The sequence below is a fragment of the Gallus gallus genome, chromosome 1 (assembly GCF_016699485.2).
Source record: "Gallus gallus isolate bGalGal1 chromosome 1, bGalGal1.mat.broiler.GRCg7b, whole genome shotgun sequence".
Classification (NCBI taxonomy): Eukaryota; Metazoa; Chordata; class Aves; order Galliformes; family Phasianidae; genus Gallus; species Gallus gallus.
Window position 1 is genome coordinate 39,884,523 of NC_052532.1, and position 20,828 is coordinate 39,905,350.

The 20,828-nt window shown below is 36.7% G+C and overlaps 1 protein-coding gene across 2 annotated transcripts in view; it reads left to right on the forward strand.

The window, feature by feature from the left end:
* Positions 1 to 20,828, forward strand: part of OTOGL (otogelin-like) — a 101,144-nt gene that overhangs the window by 35,305 nt on the left and 45,011 nt on the right. For both annotated transcript variants that reach the window (XM_015283301.4, XM_046898971.1), the window contains 9 exons: positions 617 to 826; positions 1,654 to 1,819; positions 2,808 to 2,882; positions 4,027 to 4,079; positions 4,730 to 4,892; positions 6,160 to 6,267; positions 7,467 to 7,605; positions 19,608 to 19,742; positions 20,215 to 20,361. In XM_015283301.4, the coding sequence (XP_015138787.2) occupies positions 617 to 826; positions 1,654 to 1,819; positions 2,808 to 2,882; positions 4,027 to 4,079; positions 4,730 to 4,892; positions 6,160 to 6,267; positions 7,467 to 7,605; positions 19,608 to 19,742; positions 20,215 to 20,361 (1,196 nt within the window). The remainder of the gene's footprint in view (positions 1 to 616; positions 827 to 1,653; positions 1,820 to 2,807; positions 2,883 to 4,026; positions 4,080 to 4,729; positions 4,893 to 6,159; positions 6,268 to 7,466; positions 7,606 to 19,607; positions 19,743 to 20,214; positions 20,362 to 20,828) is intronic.

Here is a 20,828-nt window from a genome sequence, read left to right on the forward strand (position 1 = left end):
GTTTACTGATAGACTCCTGAAACCCTTGAGTCAGCATGTATATGTGGAAATGAAGAGATATGGGGAGGGCTAGAGACACTTTTTAGCAGCAAAATTGGCTCAAATATGATTCACACTACAGTGTCCCTGAGATATTCCATCAGTGTGGTGGGAGTACGCTTCAGTGGTAGAAGGAAGGTCTGTTGGTACTAGAAGGCCTTATGGCCTGCTTGGGGCTTGCACACCCCTGAGCTCCAGTTTGTAATGCTTGCTGAGTTGGCATACCAGTAATAATATGGCCATTACTGATTTCAAAGCTAGATGAAACAGTAACTAGGAAGAAACAATATTCCAAGCTTTGGAGGACTTTTCCAACTGTTTTGAAATATATTATTTTTCCATTTATGTTTCCCGTATTACTATAGGAAGGCAAAACTTTTTTTGTTGTTTTTGTTATTTTTATTTTAAATAGAGTTTGTTTTTGAGTGGGTTGCTTACAATAGCAGTTTTAAACTATAAAACTTTCAAGAAATTCTTACTGCACAACTAGTCAATTATATTTGTGTTTATGTCTGTGCTATTCGAGTAATTGCTGTATTAACGTGGATCTGTCTAAAACAATGTCACCTTCTCTTAGTTGGATATGCATCTCACTGTGATATTATCAATGAAGAAGTCTTTGCTCCCTGTCATGCCTACATCAGTCCAGGATTGTACTACCAACTATGTCGCTTTGATGCCTGCAAATGTGGCAGCAGCTGTATGTGTAACTCTCTTGCACACTATGCTTACGTCTGTGGCAAGCATGGCATTGCTGTGGACTTCAGATCTCATATTTCTTACTGTGGTGAGTAATGTCTCCGGAATGGAGACTCTTTTAAAAACATGTAAAATGTTAGAGCTGTCTTTGGCTTCCAAAATACAGCCATTGATGTCTTTTTTGTGGAAGCTAGAGTTGTGCTAAGGGTGAATGACACACTCAGAGGAGAATGCTGGTAGCCTTTATGTTAGGCATCCGAGTTGGAGACCCTGAGCTGCCTGACAGAGGTGCCTGTCCCTTTCTGTTGGCTACAGAAGGAGCTTACATTTCTAACCTTGAGGCTCTCACTCATATGGAAGCCCATATTAGGCTACAGTGGTCAGCATGGCTATAGCTAGTGCTAACAGCATCATGGGGCAACAGAATCAAGGCTGTTGCATAAGGGAAGGTGAGACAGGGTGGAAGGGGCTTTCTGGGGAGGCAGAGCAGAGTGGTCCAGGGATATGACAAACAGGATATAGCATATCTGTGGCACAGCAGGGATTAAAACAGGGAATTTCTAGATTATAGGGTAATGCCTTAATTTTAACTGGACAATTTCTCCTCTCGTGAAAGTCTGAATTAGGTGATAAATAAACACACACCACTCACACATTTATGCAGGAAAAGAAAATAGACACTGCCTACATCCAGCTAAGGATTTTTTCTAACATAAGGCCATTCCGAACATTTCTAATTTTAGAAATGAATAGAACAGTAGATTTTTGTCACGTATTTTAACTCATTCCAGAACAGCAAAAGATCATTTTGCATTGCTGCTTTGATCTCCTACAATATATTGTCTTGTTTTTTTTATTTTTCATGTTTTAAGAATATGCTGTTCGCTCTTCTCTCTCCCTCTCTCTTTTCTCCAGCTGCGATGTGTCACAGTGGTATGCTTTATCATCAGTGCTCTTCTTTTTGTAAACACTCCTGTGCTTCACTTTCTATGGCAAATATCTGTGGTGATGACTGTGCGGAAGGCTGTAATTGTCCTGATGGGAAATACTTTGAAGAGTCGGTCAACTTTTGTGTGTCAATGTGAGTCATTCGAAAATAGAATATATGTATAGGCACATCTTTCTCTTTCCAGCAAGGCTGAAAATAGTTTTTCTGCTATTTCCCTCAATATGTAGACTGCCCATCAGAGAAGATATGTCACACTGCTGTAAGAAAGGTGATGAATGTTTTAAAAACTTGGAAAGAATTTTCACCTAAAAAGCTTGCCTTTAGCACTTAAGAAAAAATGAGAAGGGGTATATGCAGTACCAATCCATAAAGTCATGGATATTATGGAGAAAGTGGCTGGGAGTGTTTTTTCTGTCTCACAGTGCAAAAACCTTCAGTTAAATGGATGGAAATGGTCAATGAAATGAAATAGTCTCTGTAATTTTGTACCTACAGTTTATATCTTATTACTGTAAGTAGCTACTGAGTAAAAACTAGAATCAGTATTTATATAAATTTCAAGATTATTCAGTTATTGCTGTTAATTGTAACATATTTTGGAAAGATCAGTAAAGTTTATGCTGTAGGAATAAAATCTGCTTCAAATAATTGAAAAGTATGAGGTAAACAGGTAATCCCATATTGTTGGATGACTTTTTGGGAGTTCTGTTACTACTCTATTGCATTCAGCTCTTATCAAGAACGAGGGTAATGGATTTTGCTATAATAATTCCTCTTTCCCATTACTTTGAACAGAAACTAAATGTTGCCATACTACTCCCATATCTGGGAAGAAAATCTATCTTTAAGACTGTAATGTACAAAAATAGCAGAGATTGAGGAAAAATCTGTCTTTATTGCAGATGATGGCAATATTACAACTGACTTCAGTACAGCTAGAATATTAGAAGTACGTTGTAAATATAAATACAAATTAAAAGGGAATAGAATAGTTATGTTAGAGGGGACTTTAAAGAGGCTGGCTTAGGTTTTCTTATCATAACAGCTTCATAAATTGATTGCCCTTAAATCACATTTCATTTTACTTTTGTATCTATATGCATGAATATTCTTTTGGCAGATCTGCCTGTCATTGTCATTACAAGGGCAAAGTCCTACAGCCTGGAGAAATCCTCCCCTTGCCAACAGGTTCCTGGTAGGTTTGATTATCCAAGGGTTTTATCTTTTGTGTATGCTGCTCAACATCTCTTTTGAGTAACGTTTCTTGAGTAACACCTTTCTTGAGATCTCAAGAGCCTTGAGATTTTTTTCACATAGAATGAAGATATGTTGTAACAAGATATTACTTCTATTACACACTTAGTAATAGGTGGCTTAGCATAAATTGTATTGCATACTTGCTTATTTTAAAAAGAGAATACCAGGAAGATTCTGTCAGCCAGGAACTAAAGAGTATCTCAAAATAAATACATCAAGGTTGCAGTGCTGTTCATAGACTTGGGCACATTATGCTAGCAAAATTAGACTGGTTTCCAAGGAATAAACAGTGTGATTCTATTTTAGGAAATCTTTCAAACAAAGACTTGCAGAGATCTATGTTTGTGTCCTTTTGTATTATTAATTTGTGATGGAATCCTGACCTCAGTAAGAGAAGTGGAGAAACCTCCTAGGTTTCCCAGTCAAATGTGTTCACTTTACAAGGAATACTCTTGATCTGCTATTTAGAAACATATCTGCGACCCAGGTGTCAAGGCTAGCTCTTGCTGAGTCTTGTAATATATAAAATATAGTAGTATATAATATATCATTGTTACAGCTGCAGCATTATAGTCATTCAGCTGAAGAGATTAGCGTAGGATCTTCATTTTCTACCATTCCTATGCTCTGTATTTTTCTTTTAATGAGAAATTAAGTGGATTAAGTCTATTGTCTAATGTGTCTTTCTGCAATTCTGCATTTTATCAGCAAAATAATAAAGCTGTGCATTCTGCCTTCTCTGCAACACACAATTTACATGCTGTATCCTTCTGTATTCACCAAGAGAGATACGGTTTTGTGTTACACAGTCAGCGTTCTGATCCAGCTGTCCCTAAGTATCCAGAGAAGCTCAAATACCCAGCTTCTTTTCTGTTTTCATGAAACTTAGGCAATTAAGTAGTACCTAAACTCTGAGTCTGGGCCCTCCTTACATACAAGCATTTAAAAGTACCATCAAAATGCTGGACAGATTTCAGATTTTAATCATTTCAAATTGGGTTAAAATCTATTATGTTTTTTAATGTGGTGAGTATATACATTTTCCCCTAGAATAATGATGGGTTTGCTTTTCTTTTAACCAGCCAGTGCTTGAATGGAACAGTGAAATGTATTGAAGCTACTTCAGAAAACACAGGTAACTCATGGTCTTTTCTTGTCTAACAGTTGCGCAGATAAGGTTTTTGATGCTGAATAATATTTTGTTTCCTCATACTATAATAATTTTGAGGGACAATTCCACAGCATATCTAAAATAGGAGATTAGAAGCACAAGTCTTTTTGTGTGTGTTTAAAACTTGTGAAACATTGCCACTTATCTTTTTACATGTGAGGTGTAGGTCAGGATTTCTCTTGGGAATACCTATACTTAGGCTTGACATCCATAATTAGTCAATTTTAGGACCTTGATTTTTAACAAATTTTTAATGAATTTCTAGGGCATTCAGAAGGGATTTCAGTACACTGTAAACTATGCCACTTCTAAAGATCCTGTCTACCTGGAGTATGATGACTTAATCTTTATGAATGGTTTGTGTATCCAATCCAGGGTGCATTGATCCAGATGTTTAATATCAAGCTTTTTTTTTTTTTTTTAACTGAAACAGGTAATAATTATATACTTCTGTAATACAGATTAAGCTGTAGACTTTTACTTGGAATGCATTCTTATAAATACTATACGTGATGCAAAATGTGTATTAAAAAGACTGTGAACTTAAGTAGAAAACAGTCAGCGGGGCGGGAAAGACCATCTGATCTCATTTAACCTGCATTTTACATTTGAAGTTCACATATGCCCTGAAGGAAAAATCTACTATGACTGCAGATCTCCTGTGCCTGGATTACCAGCAGCAGGTGTGAATTGTGGGATCTCCTGTGCAAACCTTGCCATGAACTTCTCCTGTGTCCCCTCACCACCCTGTGCCAGTGGCTGCATTTGCCCCCCTGGGTAAGCTTTGGCAGTTAAATACGTATTTCCACAGTTTGGCTCTAATTTTGGAACTATTGTTCTATAAATTTTTGAAAATAGAGTCATATTTAAAAGGCCAGCATGCTTTCATCTCTCTGAGAGTCCTTTTCTCCTTATCAGCATGAGGCTCCATGCTTTAATGCTTTCTCAGTTCAAGTCCCACTGTTTCTCCATCCTGATACCATGATTCCTGTATCTCACGAGATACCCAGCTTGCTCAAATAGTCTTATTAACTGTTATTTTGGGCTGTCTGGGCAGGTGGTGACCCCTAGCACTTGCACACTATGTAGATCATATGAACATAGAAACAAACATGACATAAAACCATAAAGTAAATAATCTGTGTTCCAGCTTACTATGCAGGTAATTGTCTCACCTAGATTTCTAGTCAGGCTTATGGTATTGATGGGGCAGGGAGAAGGGAAGGGGTATAGGATAGATCCTGCACTCCTCTCCTTCATAATCTCTCTGCTCTTTTGAACTTAGCCGAAGTTTTTGTTCTCTCTACTCACATACTTGGATTTGTTGCTCAGAAACAGTCTACTGAGCTCTGTAGGGGTCAAATCAAAATAAGATAGCTAAGAATATCTACTATCACTCAAATTTTCCTTTCCTTCCCCCCCCCCCCCCCCCCCCCGCCATACCTAATGTGTGCACTTTCACATTTGAAGAACCAAATATGCTGTACAAATTGCTTCAATTTGATCTCAAGTGGAGTGGTAACCATTTTTAATCAGTATTTGATTTTATTTCACTGGATGGTAGTCCACAGTCCCCTGACAGTACACTGATTGTGCACAAATCACAGTGTAATGAGACTGTTAGAAATCACGTTCCAGAAACTTGTAATGTTTGCAGATGACTAAACACTAGTGATGAACAGATTTCAAGCACAGCTGTTTAAGTCTCCCTCTTTGGAAATCTTCAAAAGCTGGCTGGATGTGGTCCCAGGCAACAGACTTTAGGTGTCCCTGCCTGAGAAGAGGGTTTGGATCAGATGATTTCCAGAGATCTCCTGCCACCTCAACCTTCCACCTTGACATCTCTTCCTACTCCTTCTGCCTCAACTAAGGAGTTAGCTTTTGAGAGCATTAGTGTTACAGAAATAATTATATTTTAACACAAAAATTCATTAATGTTTGCAAGATGTCATAGAAAGACTATTAAGTTTGCTCACTGAACTGTATTGATGTACTTATCAATTTACTTTTTTTTTTTTATCTTAGTAATTCTTTTATTTTAAAGGATGGCTGAGCATAGAGGGAAGTGTTATATTCCTGACAGCTGTCCATGCACCTGGAAAGATAGGGAATTTCTATCAGGAGAAGTGATATCTACGCCTTGTTATACCTGGTGAGTGGCATATATTTTGCATACTTCTCTAGTCACACAGTGAAAATGACATAGAAAATGTGTTGAGCACGTTGAAAATCAAAAAGTGTTTATGCTTGTTAAAGACAGTTGGATGAAATATCTTTTATTAAGCTCAATCAAAGTCTTGGAAAAGTAGAAAAACTTGTGTGTGAGAGCTTCTCGTCTGAAAAGGAAGCAGCAGATAACTTCAGTTTTTCAGTTTCTTTTTTTTGTAACTTCAGTTAAAAAGTCATCAAGATCAAATGTTTGATTACACACATCTTTGAAAATAGAATATCAGGAAAGAGAACCAGGAACAAAAAGGGGAAATTAAGTATGTGACAATGATAAACTGCCTCCTTCTTGGGAGCTGGATAGATTGCAGTGTGAGTTTGACATTCAGCACGTGAGACCATAAGGAAAGGAAATGGGCAATAAAAAAAGAGAAAGGAAATTAAAAAAACAACATTAATATCAGAAAATGGGATAGTTCCTGGTATCTTTTCTGAAGCACCTGACTCACATTAACACAAAAGAGTTTTTCATCCGTTATAGTTTAGTAGCCAAAATATCCATCTTTATCTATCTTTACTTCAGTACCTATAGGATTATTAAAAAAAAAAAAAAAAAAAAAAAAAAAAGCTTGACCTAACAGTTTTTAAACATCATTGGCAAATTGATTGAGCTTATAGATTCATACATGCACAACTAAAGGCTGTCAGTATTTTCTGTACTCCTATCTTCGAACAAATTTAAGCCACTCTCTGAATGTAGCTGGCAGGGAAAGTAATCCATCCAAGTATGAACATTTACTCCTTAAGCTTGTTCCATAGTTGTCAAATACCCTGAAATCTTACAGGTAGCAACAAGATGTCTTCTGCACTGAATGTATGTAGTTTACATCTCATAAAAATTATCAATATTTCTTAAGAAAAAATACATTGTTTTTTAATGAATATGTTCTCTTAGTATACGCTCGCACAGTCTTAGCTATACTCAAGGCAGTTATGGAAATATTTGCCTAAGTTGTAAAATGTTTGAGATTTTCCATTCATTGATTGTGAATACATGCTGTATCTGTGTGCTGCTGGCAAAACATCCTTTTCCACCGTCACTAAGAACTTCAAAGGCAATCTATAGAACAGCTCTGCACTTCAAGGCCTAAAAAAGAAGATACTGATTGCTACTTTTCTTTACAGTGTTTGTCGGAGAGGGGTATTCAATTGCACTAGTTACCCCTGTCCTGCTGTATGCACGATTTATGGAGATCGACATTATTATACCTTTGATGGCCTGGAGTATGATTACGCCAGTGACTGCCAAGCTTACCTGCTAAAGGTAGGAGGCCTGTTCGTATATAAGTTCATAGGTCCTAATGAAAATTTCCATGAGAGGACAAATATTTGGAACATCAGAAGATAATACAAAGGAAGATTCTGTCAGTGACACTTTGTGCTTGTTCATTTGAAAATGGGCCATGGGTGTGTCATTACATAACTACATGGTCTAGAAAATCATAGAAATCAATGTTTTCTGTTCTACCCTAACCATGCTTTTATCATAATTAGGGAAGAATGACCATATAGAAACTGCTCTACAGCTAGGTGTAAGTGATCTGCATCAGATCTGGAGTGTATGTGTACAATCAAACACAGTGATTTCATAATTGAACAATGAAATCCTTCATTAAGATTGTCTGGCAGCTGCACGCTAATTTTCCTCAGAGCACATATTTACAGTACATTGCTAGCCTTATTTATTTATTTTTTAAATACCATTACTGACATTTAGAAATATATTCTATTACTAGCAACACTATTGTTTGTTATCATTGTTGCTATTATTAAGTCTAAGAGTCTGTTCTGATTTAAAATAAGGTGTTTAGAAGAATATTCATTTTCTGTCAATCCTAAATGTCTAACTGTAAGAAAGAATGGTTTCTTAAAAAGAGCTACTGCAAATAGTTTATTTCATGTACACTTCTGTAGAGTATTCACAGCTGTGAAATAAAATAGATTGGTCCCAGATTTTTTTCTATAAGAATACATCATAGAAAACTCCTAGTATGTAGCATGTTGTCTCAGAAAATAGCTCTTACTCTTGAAGATATTTGAACCTTTGTAAAAACCTTCTTCCTTTAAGATGCAAAAATTAGAGTTTACTTCAACTTTCAACTTGCTTATATGATAAAGTAGAAAGTTGGATTGCCAATTATTAATTCTTATGCCATCAAACCTTAGTGTGATACTTGAATGTTTTGCTTTTGCAATCAAATGTCACCTACCACTCCGCAGCATGTGAAAACACCTATTTGGAAACGAAATGTGTGGATCATTTGGAGTCCAAGAAAAAAATTGGCAGTCACATAATTAAGGCATGTGGAACACTGCGAATAGTCCTTTCATCAGGTGAACATGATAAGCTAAGTGATGAAACAGCTGCCTATGTAGATCTGTTTTTCAGCTTTCAGAGATTTTTCCCTCATACTTAGCTAGCATGAGAAATTATGGCTTAATTATATTCATGATTTTTCAATTCTCTTTAGCGTATGGAAAACCTGATTTATATTGAAGGAATGTTGATTACAAATCAAGCATTGCATAAGTGTGTCTAGAAGATATGTCTGTGGGCTCATTTTTGAATGTGAAATGTTTGGAAAAGTTTTAGGGGAAAAAAAAAAAAAAAAAGAATCAGAAGATGGGATCACGGGCAGATGCCCAGGAGTCTTGAGGGAACTAAAATACAGAATTGATGAACTATGTGATGTGTAATCCTGGAATCAGAGGAATGGAAGATGGGAGAATAACCAAATATTTTAAAAGGGCTCCTTGACTGAATTTGGCAGGAATAGGCCAGTACATCTGATTTCCATATGAAGGAAATGAATTGAAATTATAACAAAGATAAATAATGTGATATTGGGGAAGAACTGAGCTCTTTTTGTTAAAAAATGTTATACATGTTGAATCTTCTGAGTTTTTCAGTGAAGATAAGCAAATGGATAAGGATTATCAGGTCAATGTATGTGTATTTTCAGACTTAAAAACTTTTGGAGACAGATCTAGACAAATATTTTTTAGATTCTAGTCTCTAATAGGTTGATACTGAAGATACTTTGAAAGATGAATTAAATAAGTTAAAGGGTAGGAATAAAAAAGCATTTTTTTTTTAGAACTGAGAGAACTCAGAGACTTCCCATGGGTATCTATGCTGAAAGCTCTGTTCAACATCTTCAGAAACCATTTTGAAAAGGTTTTTGTGGGGATTGAGCTGACAGAGTGCTGATGGTACAGAAGCAGTCTGAACAGCTAAAACAGAAGCAGACCACCAAAAATTTAGGCATATTTTATAGCAAAAACCTCTACCTATACAGTTACACCACAGTGGTAGGACATATGTATGGGCAGTTGTACCACACACTGATGTGGTTAAAATGCACTACGTGTGCCAACATGACAGCATCAGCAAGGTGCTCTTTCAACAGAGGAGGGGTTCCCTGACTGTCTCTTCATAATCATCCTAAGCTGTATTTTGGCCATGTGCAGTGTTGTTTCATAAATAGCAGTGTCAGAGTAATATAATGAATCACTCTTGAGCTTCTCTTTATACAGGAGTTGTACTAGAGAGCCTTGTCTCTTATGACCTGTTATCCAAACAGACAAACCAGATGAAAGGTGGGAAAGTACATGAAGTTGCAAAGTTTAAATGCCTTACCTAATACCCTGGCAGGCAGAGCTGTCCAGGGAAGCTTTGTCTCCTAAACCATGCTACTTATCCTACAAACCAATATATCCACATTTCTTGCTTAAAAATAAACTTATGTACATGCTGTGTTCTTCAGGTTCCCTGCCTGCAAGGTATTACAGTGCATCACAGATTTGATAGCTACTAGTGCAAAATTCACGGATTTACTGGCAGTTTTCAGTAGTGTTTTGAGTTCATTTTTATGGATAACATGTAAAAGGCTCATCAAAAATCTGAAATTTAAACTGACATGATCATAATAATGTGTGTGTATATATATGTATAAGCATATATGTATATATGTATACAAAGTTATACGTAATAACTTTGTCCTTGTAGTAATTTTCCTATTTTTTTACCTGTGGGAACTGGACCATTTCATCTCTGTTATCTTAATACTTCAAACAAAGATGCCATAGTAGTGCAACAATGGAAACTAAAACTACAATAAATTTATTGACATACTAATACTTTGACATAGAATTGAGTCCAAGAATTATCATTTGGATCCCATGTCCCCAGTGGCAGGATAAAACATCATTCCCATCTACTTCACTAGCACACACAGTGTCACTTGGCTGTTAGCCTCCCTGAATGTGATATGTTTGAACAGCCCTTCAATTTGCCACTGTATTGCACTCTACTAAACAAAGAAGTCATCCTTACTATCTATTATGTTTTCAATAAAGAACTCTTGTGCTCCAGTGGGGGAAAAATGAAGTATTGACTTTCAGCCAATTATGAAACTTTAAACTTTGTTTTTAACACCAGTAGTTTTTAAGTTTAAAACACCAGTTTTTAAGGCAACAGTAGGTGAATGAAAAAGCTCTTTGTAACTATTTCAACAGATATATATACATTAATTAGACAATGACCACAACTATTTAATGCAGCAATCAAGAATATTAGGGCAGTAATGTTTCATGACAAGATAGCAAGGAGTTCGGAGTTTCCTTACTGAGGAGTAAAGTTTCTCTATGGATAGGTGACATTCGCAGAGAATAAATCAATATTTGCTTCTAATCTTTTAAAGCCTGCTTCAGTAATTTGAAAGGAGAAAAAAAAAGAACAAGAAAACCTCAGAAAACCAACTAGTATTTCTATTATCAGTGTAGATCATGTAAACTCTGTTTTACCCAGGCAGTATTGATGAAATCATGCCAACCAATTTCCTGATTAAAAATCTTTAAATACCCTAATTTCTTCGATTTTCCCGCTTGTCTTCTGTCTTCAGTGATACTGCATTCTTTCCCAAAGTGATGTTACTCTCTAGCAAACTTTTAATTAGTGTTATTTATGCTTGTAGTATATTTTTTCCACTTGCCTGTTGCACAGAACTTTTGCTTTTATGGTAAGATTACTATCTTTCTATTATAAATGTTGGTCTTTTTTCTACCTTTATGGTGGTTTCCAGTCCTGCAGTTCAATATATTGTTTACTGAGGTGTATACAGTCAATACGTTTGCACTCCAGAGCCCCTTAGACTTGTTCTCTTTCAAGAAACAGAATTATATTTTCTCTGATTTGGGGAAGTCTTCAAGGAATAGTTTAGAGGGACTGTGTTCTTCACCATATTAAAGCCACTTTTTAAATCTTTTTGATGCAATCATGAAGGCTCTTTTAAAGACAAAGCTGCCACTAGTTTAAATGTGTTGAAGGACCATGAAAGTAACACCAGACATTTGATGAAATAATAGACTTGTTATGCCAATTAGAAGGGTCAAGAGACACCACATGGGAACTCATTTGTTGAGCAGGAGGTTTGTTTAACACAACATGCATGATCTAAGCCAGTATCACAGTTTTCCAAGTTATTAACCTACTGCTGAGCAATCCCATGTGTTAGATAGCTGGTCTGCCCTGAAGAATACAGTAAGGAAACTCTTTTCTTGCATATGCTGTATTTTATAACTTGACACAATTTTGAAGCTCCTAGTTTTTTGCTCTTTTTGTTCAAATGCTTAATACATAATTTGATTGATGCACTGATTATATTTCACCTGTTAGTTGCTGATATATTTAACCAGATTGCTAAATTCATTAAATGATGGTTGTGCATAAGGTGCAGCAACCCTGCACAAAGCAACAATTCTTCAATTATTCGTCCCATCTGAAGAGGTAGAAGTAGCCTATATCTCACTTCTCCTCATATAATATTTAATTAATTTATTTATTTTTGTGCAACATTTTTCATCATCATTCATGCCAGGTCTGTAGATCCATGCATACTTGTAGGTAATTTATAGCAACATTAAATGCGTAGAAATAATGATGTGTTTCTTGACAATTTGTGTGCAAATTAATATCCAAAAATAGGGAGGCTACTTTTCAGGGAGAATATTATTTAGTGTGAATAGTTTGCCTCAATCTAGTTGCAAAAATACCAACTGTTTGCTTTCTATCAATCCCATTATTTCAGAGGAAATCATTCTGGATGTCCCCTATTTTCAATGTCTCTGGAAGTTCAGCAAGGGTCAGTATCCAGATCCCTGCAGGAGACATTTCTTCCATCTTAGTCTTCAATTGGGCAGCTCAGAGCTCAGATAACATTGTCTTGTACCTGTTTTTCCATTTGTTCTATCCCATCTGTGAGCAGAAGATTTAATTACAGTTGGCAATGGATTTATGCTCTGGTTCCATTTTCTCTAGATCAATGATTTCGGACTCAATTACCTCTACATGCCTTTCTGTCTCCACCACCTGATTCTTCAGACCATTAAATTATGCAGTGAATGAATCACTTTTATCCTCCAACAAAGGAAAGATTTCTTTCAGTTTGTGCAGATTAGCATGGAAGGTTTCCAAGAAAGGCTTGGGGAAAGTTTCTTGCCACAGGGTTGGCAATTTGGAGGAGCGTGGTTTGACTCAGATGTTAAGCCCTCTTTCTGAGGACCTTGCCATGTAGCAACCACTCAGCTTGAAGAAAGTGACCTTTTCACCTCAGATTTCTGCTAATGTTCAGCATCCATCAGCCATTTGCCCATAGTGAGTCTAAAATACAATCCAATGACTGTTGGAAAAGCCAGATCACCATAAGAATGGCTGTCTCAGTTAGGTCATCTGTATTGGGTAAAGTTTTGCAGATGGTTGATGCCCACATTTTACTGATACAGCAGTAAAAGGTGAGGAAAAAGTAGCATCTTGCAGCTGTTTCGGGAAGTTGTATATGTTGTCAGCAATGAAATGGAAGAGGGTGCTCAGGCTAGTCACCCATAGGGGCTGCTTAGCACTTTATGGCCTCTCACTGTGGAAGCTGGATGTTGTCAGTGAGCTACGCAAGATGGGCATTAAAGTTACTCTGGTTTAATTTAGGATATGAGTATTTTTCTTTTTATTTATCATGCATTTATTAATAAAACAGTATCAGTACAATACAAACAAGTCTCATATTTGTAATTATTTAGATAATTTAAAATGACAACAACTGTGCTACTGATTTCTATATAAGAACAGCTTGTGTTTCAGAATGTGTCACTTGGAAAGGAGTACTTGAATGTTCCCAAATCCTTAATCTTCAGGATATCTCATTTTTAATTAGAAAAGGATTGCAGTGATGTGACCTGTGTAGAAGCCAAATCTGATACACAAGCAGGCAAAACTAAAAAAGTAAATCAAAAGAAAATCTGTTTCAAAGGATCTCTTGTCAAATCTTACTATATTTCTCTTAAAAAATATATATATATATAAAAGAAAAATCAGAAAAGAAAAGAAAGAAAAATAGCTGTCCCGGCTATCTCTACCTAATTTCATCAAAATCTCAAAACTGTAGAAAAGCTGACTAGAAAAGAACGTTATAAAGTTCATCAAGAAAAATATTCCCTGTTACATACTGCACGTTATTAGGTATAGATTTATGACATTTATTTGGATTTAAAAAATATTACTGATAAAACCCCAGAAGACCCAACAACTCTATACTGCCACAAAAATTATTCCAAAACATCAGTGCAATGTAGAAAAACTGATATGATGATTTATCTTTCCTATTGCTTGTATAAATGTACACATACTTGCTATGAATCTTTCTCAAGAGTCCTTGCAAGTTTATTCTGTCTGGATTTTATCATTTTGGGAAGTCACTTTTAAAGAAAGAGGAAAGCTCTAGCAGACATCTGTAAGTAGTCTGAGAATGAGTCGTTAGCTGGGATAATCTTTTGAATCCCCTTCAGTGATTCTATTCAGTGATGTTGGTCCCTTCCATCTTTACTCAGTTGTACTGCACTAGTAGGAATGCGTCAGATCCCATAGGCTTATTGCAGGTTTCTTTGCCATGTTTTAACTGAAAATGTCACATAATCTGACACAGGTACCTGAGGAAATGAAATAATTTGTGTGCCTATGAGCAATTTAGCTCTTAGATTCTTAGATCCAAATTCTGCTTTTCTTAAAACATTGGTATAGAAATACAGAACATCAGGGGGAAAATAAGTAATATTACTATTCCTTGTCTTTCTCCTGTGAGAGCGTCACTTGCTATCCTTCCTATTATGTTGTAACTCAACTCTCATGTAGATTTCCTCCTAAACTGAGATAGTGTGTATCAGTGCCATCTGCTGACTTTGAACAATATTGCTCCAAAGTTTGAATAGCTATGGGGAAAACTGATGACACAAATTTGAACAGGGTGCAAAAGGAAGGATTAAATAAAGTTATACAGAATGTATGTATATCATTTTGAAATGGTACAGGAGCAACTACCATAGGAGCAAAAAGAAAGAAGCCTCCCAGTCAGAAGTGCTTCTTGGTCTAAATCATAACTGTGTTCTGAATAATTAATGTTTTCACCGATTATCTGGAGATGAACCACCCTATAAAATGGCACAAGGAGCTAACAGAGAAAGATCATGTCAGGTGCCAAGTCATTTGCCTGCTCTCCAAAAACACTTCAGTATTTGTACTTAAGTGCTCACTAAAATTAGCCTATGATGCTAATATACTTCTCCTTGCCTCAAGCTTGCCGAGGTAATGGTTTCAAATGCTACATTACTTCAGAAGAAACTCTGATCACAGTAAACAACCACCAAAGCAATTCTGAAGCTTCCAAAAGCTTATCTGAATTGAGCTAATAGTGTTTCTCTTAAAATATGCAGGAAGGAGAAAGAAAATTCGACTTTTTGAATTAATGTCTATTTACAATATATTTGAATCTTCTTGCATGTATTTGTTTATGTGGCTATATATGCAAACTTCTAATGGATCGTGAAAACAAAAGGAAAACGGCTGATCTGTCTCTGTCCAGTTCTCTGACATCCCTAGATGCTTTTGTGGACACCCTAGTTTGCAAGTTAGCATGCGGAAGGAAACAAAACATGCAGAAAAAAAAGGGAAGATCAGGTTATCAGTAATGGAATTAGAGAGATTTTAATGAAACTTTCTAAGAAAATAAACACAGCCACCTATAAACTGTCTTCTCCCAGGCTGCAGTGTGGGACTATGTCAGAGTGGTGCACAGTTTTGTTACTGGTTGATATAAATTTTTAATGGGATATTGAAATAGAAAGTTTCTAATAAAAATAAGCCCTAGCATTCCCAAGTGCTACTTAAAAAAAAGATAGAAGTACTATGCCTTTTTGTACAGGAAGGAATATGGAAAAAAGATCAGTGAAGTCTAGAAAAAGAATGTTCTGAGAATCAGGACTGACAATGAGCCCTTGACTGACTGCCCAGATCTGTGACTCTGTCTTCCTTGTTGCTTGGCAACTCCATGTTATCACAAAGAAACTGATATTAAGTTGGAACAGGCTGGATATGGTAATTTACGTGGGAAGATACTCTTGCAGTGGGAAAACCATTTTATTTCTAGTTTCTGTCAGCGTAAGTAGGTTTCACATGATGAACTGTAGTACATCCCCTTTCGGGTGCATTTTACCTAAAAAGGTAAAGAGCAACTCTGCCCTGGAAAGAGACCGTGGAGGAAAAAAAAAAAAAAAAAAAGAAAAGAAAAAAATAGAAGAAAGAAAGAAAGCAAAGCAACAATGCCTCCCACCACCTTGCTATTTATTAGATGTGCTTAGATGTGCTCCTAGTATCTACTCAGACATCCTTCCAACAATAGTGACAAAGGCTGGTCTGCATAGCTGTGTGGTCCCAGTACACTTTAGAGAGATGGAACTTGATCATTATCACAAAGTCACAGTCCCTAAGAACTACAGTGATTTTTCCAAGAGCTCACTGTCTTACCACACAGTAAAAGGCAATCCTGACTTTATCTAAGTAATCCTAGTTCTTTCTTCTGTATTGGTGATAGTTAAGCAGTAAAATTTGATTGCAATTTATTTCTTCCTTGCTGATAACAGAGGCTGCTCGTATAGCAGCTGCAGACTAATTTGAAAACCATCATAGCAATGGAGCAGCTTTGGATTTTGTTGGTACTGCACGATTGGGAAAAGAACCCTTTTTTTTTTTTTTTTAATTGAGATGAATGGAGAGGATGGCAAGGGTCTGTATATAAAGCAAACCTTATCTTGAAAGCACTGAGCCACAAGAGATACGTAATTCATAAATGTATTTTTATATTTAGGCTTGGATCTAAGATTTAAAGGGAAAGAGAGAATGTACAGAATATTCACTATTTGATGAAACTGCTTTTTTTTCTTAAATGTCTGTTTTACTTGTAGTTCTACTAAACAACCATCACACTGTATTCCCATCTCTACATTTCCATCCTGTTCCATTTCCAGTAATTTAACACCAACGTGCAGTTCTACAAGTAACAAAGTACTTCACATGTCTTCAGGACTCCCTGTTCTGGCTTTGGTCAGCAAAACATTCCCTGTCTCCATCCTTCTCTCTGCTGCAGAGTTAACTTGAAATATAACTCAACTTTTACCCTTGGCTCAAATCCCAACAATACACAAAATCTTGTGCCTCAAGTGTGTTGATGCTGTTCAGCCGAAGGGATTGGCCTGGACTGTCAGAAGGCACAGGCAGCAGTTTCAATTAGCAAAGCTAGTACAGCTACCCAATGCTGCTCCAAAGACTTGTCTTCATTGCCAAAAAAGGTGTATTTTTACTGAAGGATAATTAGCCTGAATTAGCTATCCTTATTTAAGCCTCCATCTCCATTAAGCCCTCCATCTCTTTTCTTACAGTGAAGTCATTGCTTCCCTATTAACAAAAAGGACCCTCTTTTAATGAGGCTAAGATAACAGAGGAGGAATTAACTTTGCAATGAAAACAGCTCATGACACTCCAGGCATCAGTTAGACCCACAGACTGCGAGCTAAGCCCCTTTCTGAACTCACTCATGGCAGTGGAGTATCTTCCTTGCTCACTTTTCACTTGGCCAGCGTAGGATGGATCAGCTTGCATTCTATCTACCAAACTAATGAGTTTGTCCCCTTTTTAATTTACCACATCACCTTCAATAAATCCAAAAATGCTTTGGGCTGTTATCTGACTCGGAGACGAGTAATTACTGGACTGACTCCAGCAGCAAGCATGGCTTAATTAAAACACAGTGTATTTCCCAAAAAGGTAGTGACCAATTTTATTCTGAGTGCAGCCTAAAGCAATTTTATAACAGGACAGATGAACTTCACTCTGCCCTAAAGCTTCCACTGCTTTTAAACTGAGCTTCACTGCTAAATGGTGAAGAACTGCTGTCCTACAGCCCCTTACCACTGGCGTGGCATCCTTACCTAACCAACCTTAACTGCTGTGTTGCTAACACACGCAACCCACCTGGTTCTTAAACCCAGGTGTTATGGTAACATAAAGCTTACTAGCAGTCTCCTGTACCTTATGGTCATTACATGTGTTTGTAGAGTCTTCCATATACCAACCAGCAGTGGCTTGTGAACCATGCTAGACTCAGGGCTGCAAAGTTGTAGCACCTTGGCATGGCAACAAAAATTCCTCTGCGCTTTGGTTTTGTCTTTTTTATTTTCAGATTGAAAGTGTTCTTTAAAACAGCCTCGTCACCTTGATTTTTATTGAAAAAAAGAAAAAAAAAGAAAGAAAAAGTAAAAAAGGCTGCTTCCTGCAGCAATATTCTCTGTATGCAATATTTCTCACTGGTGAGAAACAATTGCTGATATGTTTTTTCATTCTTGAACTCTGATAAGCACAGAATGAATAAGTAGTTAGGGGTGTGCTCCCTAGGCCTTACAGGGATACACTGAAGCTCTGTGGAGAGGTGCTGAGGGAGCAAACTAGGGCAGCAATCCCTCCTGTTGTGGCTGAGTGGAGCTCTCCAAGGGCGCTGCTTGGAGCCAGGAGGAAGTCCCAGCACTGGCTAGCTGTTGAGAGCCGATGTTTTCACTTTGCCCACTCCTCCCATTAGCATCTGCGATTAGTTCTAGCTAGTCACGTTCTCAGAGAGGGATTAAGGGAGGGTGGGAGTAAAAAGAGTTTAAACATTGTTCTGTTTTTAGAACTACCCAAGTGTCTCCTATGGGACTGAATGTCTCAGAGTTCATATACTGAGCTTGCCACCTCCAGGATTTTTATTTCATATCTGTCACAAGTCTGTAATGACTGTAGGACTCAATTTGATTGAAAATTAAACTGTTTGCATGAGCACTGTTTTTATTAATGTTATATATATTATGTTATATTAATGTTATATATAATAGGTTATATTAATTTTATGAAGATAGCTCTCTCTGTTCTTGTGCATAGTTACTGCATCTTGTTGACTTGCAAGTGTTGGTACAGAAGTAAAAAAAAAAAGAACTGACAAGTGTTACACAAATTTATTTTTATTTGTAGAAGTGTTATCAACTCTGCTGGTCTCCTTTGTTCCAATGCCAACCTTAGCATGGGCAGTTACAGGGTGCATGTGTGTTTCCCTTAGGGTATGAAGGAACCTCAGAAGCTGCAGGAGAATGAACAGATATGTTGAGTGAGACTGCAAAAACAATTTTATGTGCTCAGAATGCAAAACTAATTTGCAATTTGAACAGCCAATAGATACGGGCTTGGGAGAGCATGGCTTGTATTTGAATGTGAGATACCAGCACTCCAGTAAATCAAAACACAACAGAGTAGATGATACTTTTAAATGTTAAAAAAATGAACAATTATTAAAAAACCCACTCACAAACAAATTATCAGCAGAAACCTTTCCCTGCTCCAATGAGCATGACTCACGGATTTCTGAATTGTGATGGATGGTTGTAAAAAAAATGTTTTATCTACTACTGACGGATGGAAGGTTTCTTGGCTTCAGAAATATGAACTGCTGGATCTCAAGTACCTTGGCCCAAAAATAAAACTCTGTTAATAACGTCTCAATTTTGACAACCATACTGTGCAGTAAGTCTTGGATTCTACGTATAAGCATGTTTTACAAGACTAAATCAGACCCTTCTTTTAGGGATTGATCAATCCTATGAGTTTGTAAAGTCCTTAGAAAAGGATCTCACTATTAAACACAATGGTTCTTTCTGTTTAACTCCAAAGTCTGAGTTTGTCGAGAGTACAGCTTAGAATTTAAAGTGCAGTTCCTTGATTGGTTTTACTTGAATTTAATTTCGAAGACGTGAAAACAGTAAGTTGTTCATCTTTTTTGATGATGTGGCTGGAATAAATATGTAGGAACAAAGCACAGTTGAATCTGTAAGTAAAATGATGATTTCTTCTTTGTGTTGCAGAGCACAGATAACTCAAATATATCTGTAATTGCTCAGAACAAAAAGTGCTTTGATAATGATATTGTTTGCTCGAAGAATATTTTCATTGCTGTTGGAGACTCTGAGATTTATTTTAGTGAACTTTCTGAGAAGCAGGTTAGTTATTTTCTTTCTTTTTTTGGGGTTGCCTTTCAAGATAACTATTCTAAAGTTATGACTGTAAAGGAACATATTCTTGGAAAATATCTCCCAGTCTGGGTTGATGCAGTATAAGTGCCTAGGCCTGGATAAAGCGTCAGCTCCCAGGAAAAATATTGCTTTTCACTGCTTTCTTCAAGTTCTTTTTTTCATGCAAAGAAGACTGATATAAAATCTCAAGGAGTCAAACCATGCTGAGATTTGTTTTGCAACATTTGTTTTTGAAAGTTAAACCCAAGTACATAATCAAAGCAAACCTGAATGATCCAAAAGACAAGATATCAAAGTATTAAACATTTCTATAATAGTATTGATTCTGTTATACAGTGCATATAAAGTATGCTTTTGTACACACTTTGCGTTACTAATTGGCTGTACACTGTGGTAGAATTACTTTATTAGATCTTAATGAATATCCGTTTTTTGTCAGAGTACCTTGAGAGGACAGGAAAACAAATCTAACTATCAGGTTTGGATGGCCGGATATTATACTGTGATACACTTTCCGGAACAGGATATTACAATTCTATGGGATAAGAAGACCATGATGCATGTTAAAGTTGGACCTCAATGGAAGGTGAGCCAAGATAAAAACCTGAGATTTTATGTAGATCACAATGTTGTTAGTGTGATATCTTCATGACTTGCTGTGATTATCTTTTCTTCTTGACTAGCTTTCCTAGTGATATAGCGGTTTAACAGCTGCTAGCATTTTGCAGGTAAGATATGACTGAGGGTGTAATTTAATGACTGGAGTCCTGAAGAGAAAGGGGTAGTTCCTACATGCATGTTTACTCTGTTGCTCCACACATTCCAACCTTGAAGATGTACAGTGATTCAACTCTGACTCAAAGTTAATTTAGGAGTGGGAAAAGAGGATTAGGTTTGAATTACCTCACATATTTTCCCAATTGCTGAGAACAGTGGAAATGAATCTGCAATAAATACATAGCTCTCAACGTAGAAAAGGGCTGGTTTATAGCACGGGTTGTGTTAGGTTAATGGTGGAACTGAACCCTGAGTTGCAGAGCAGGCTTCTGAGAT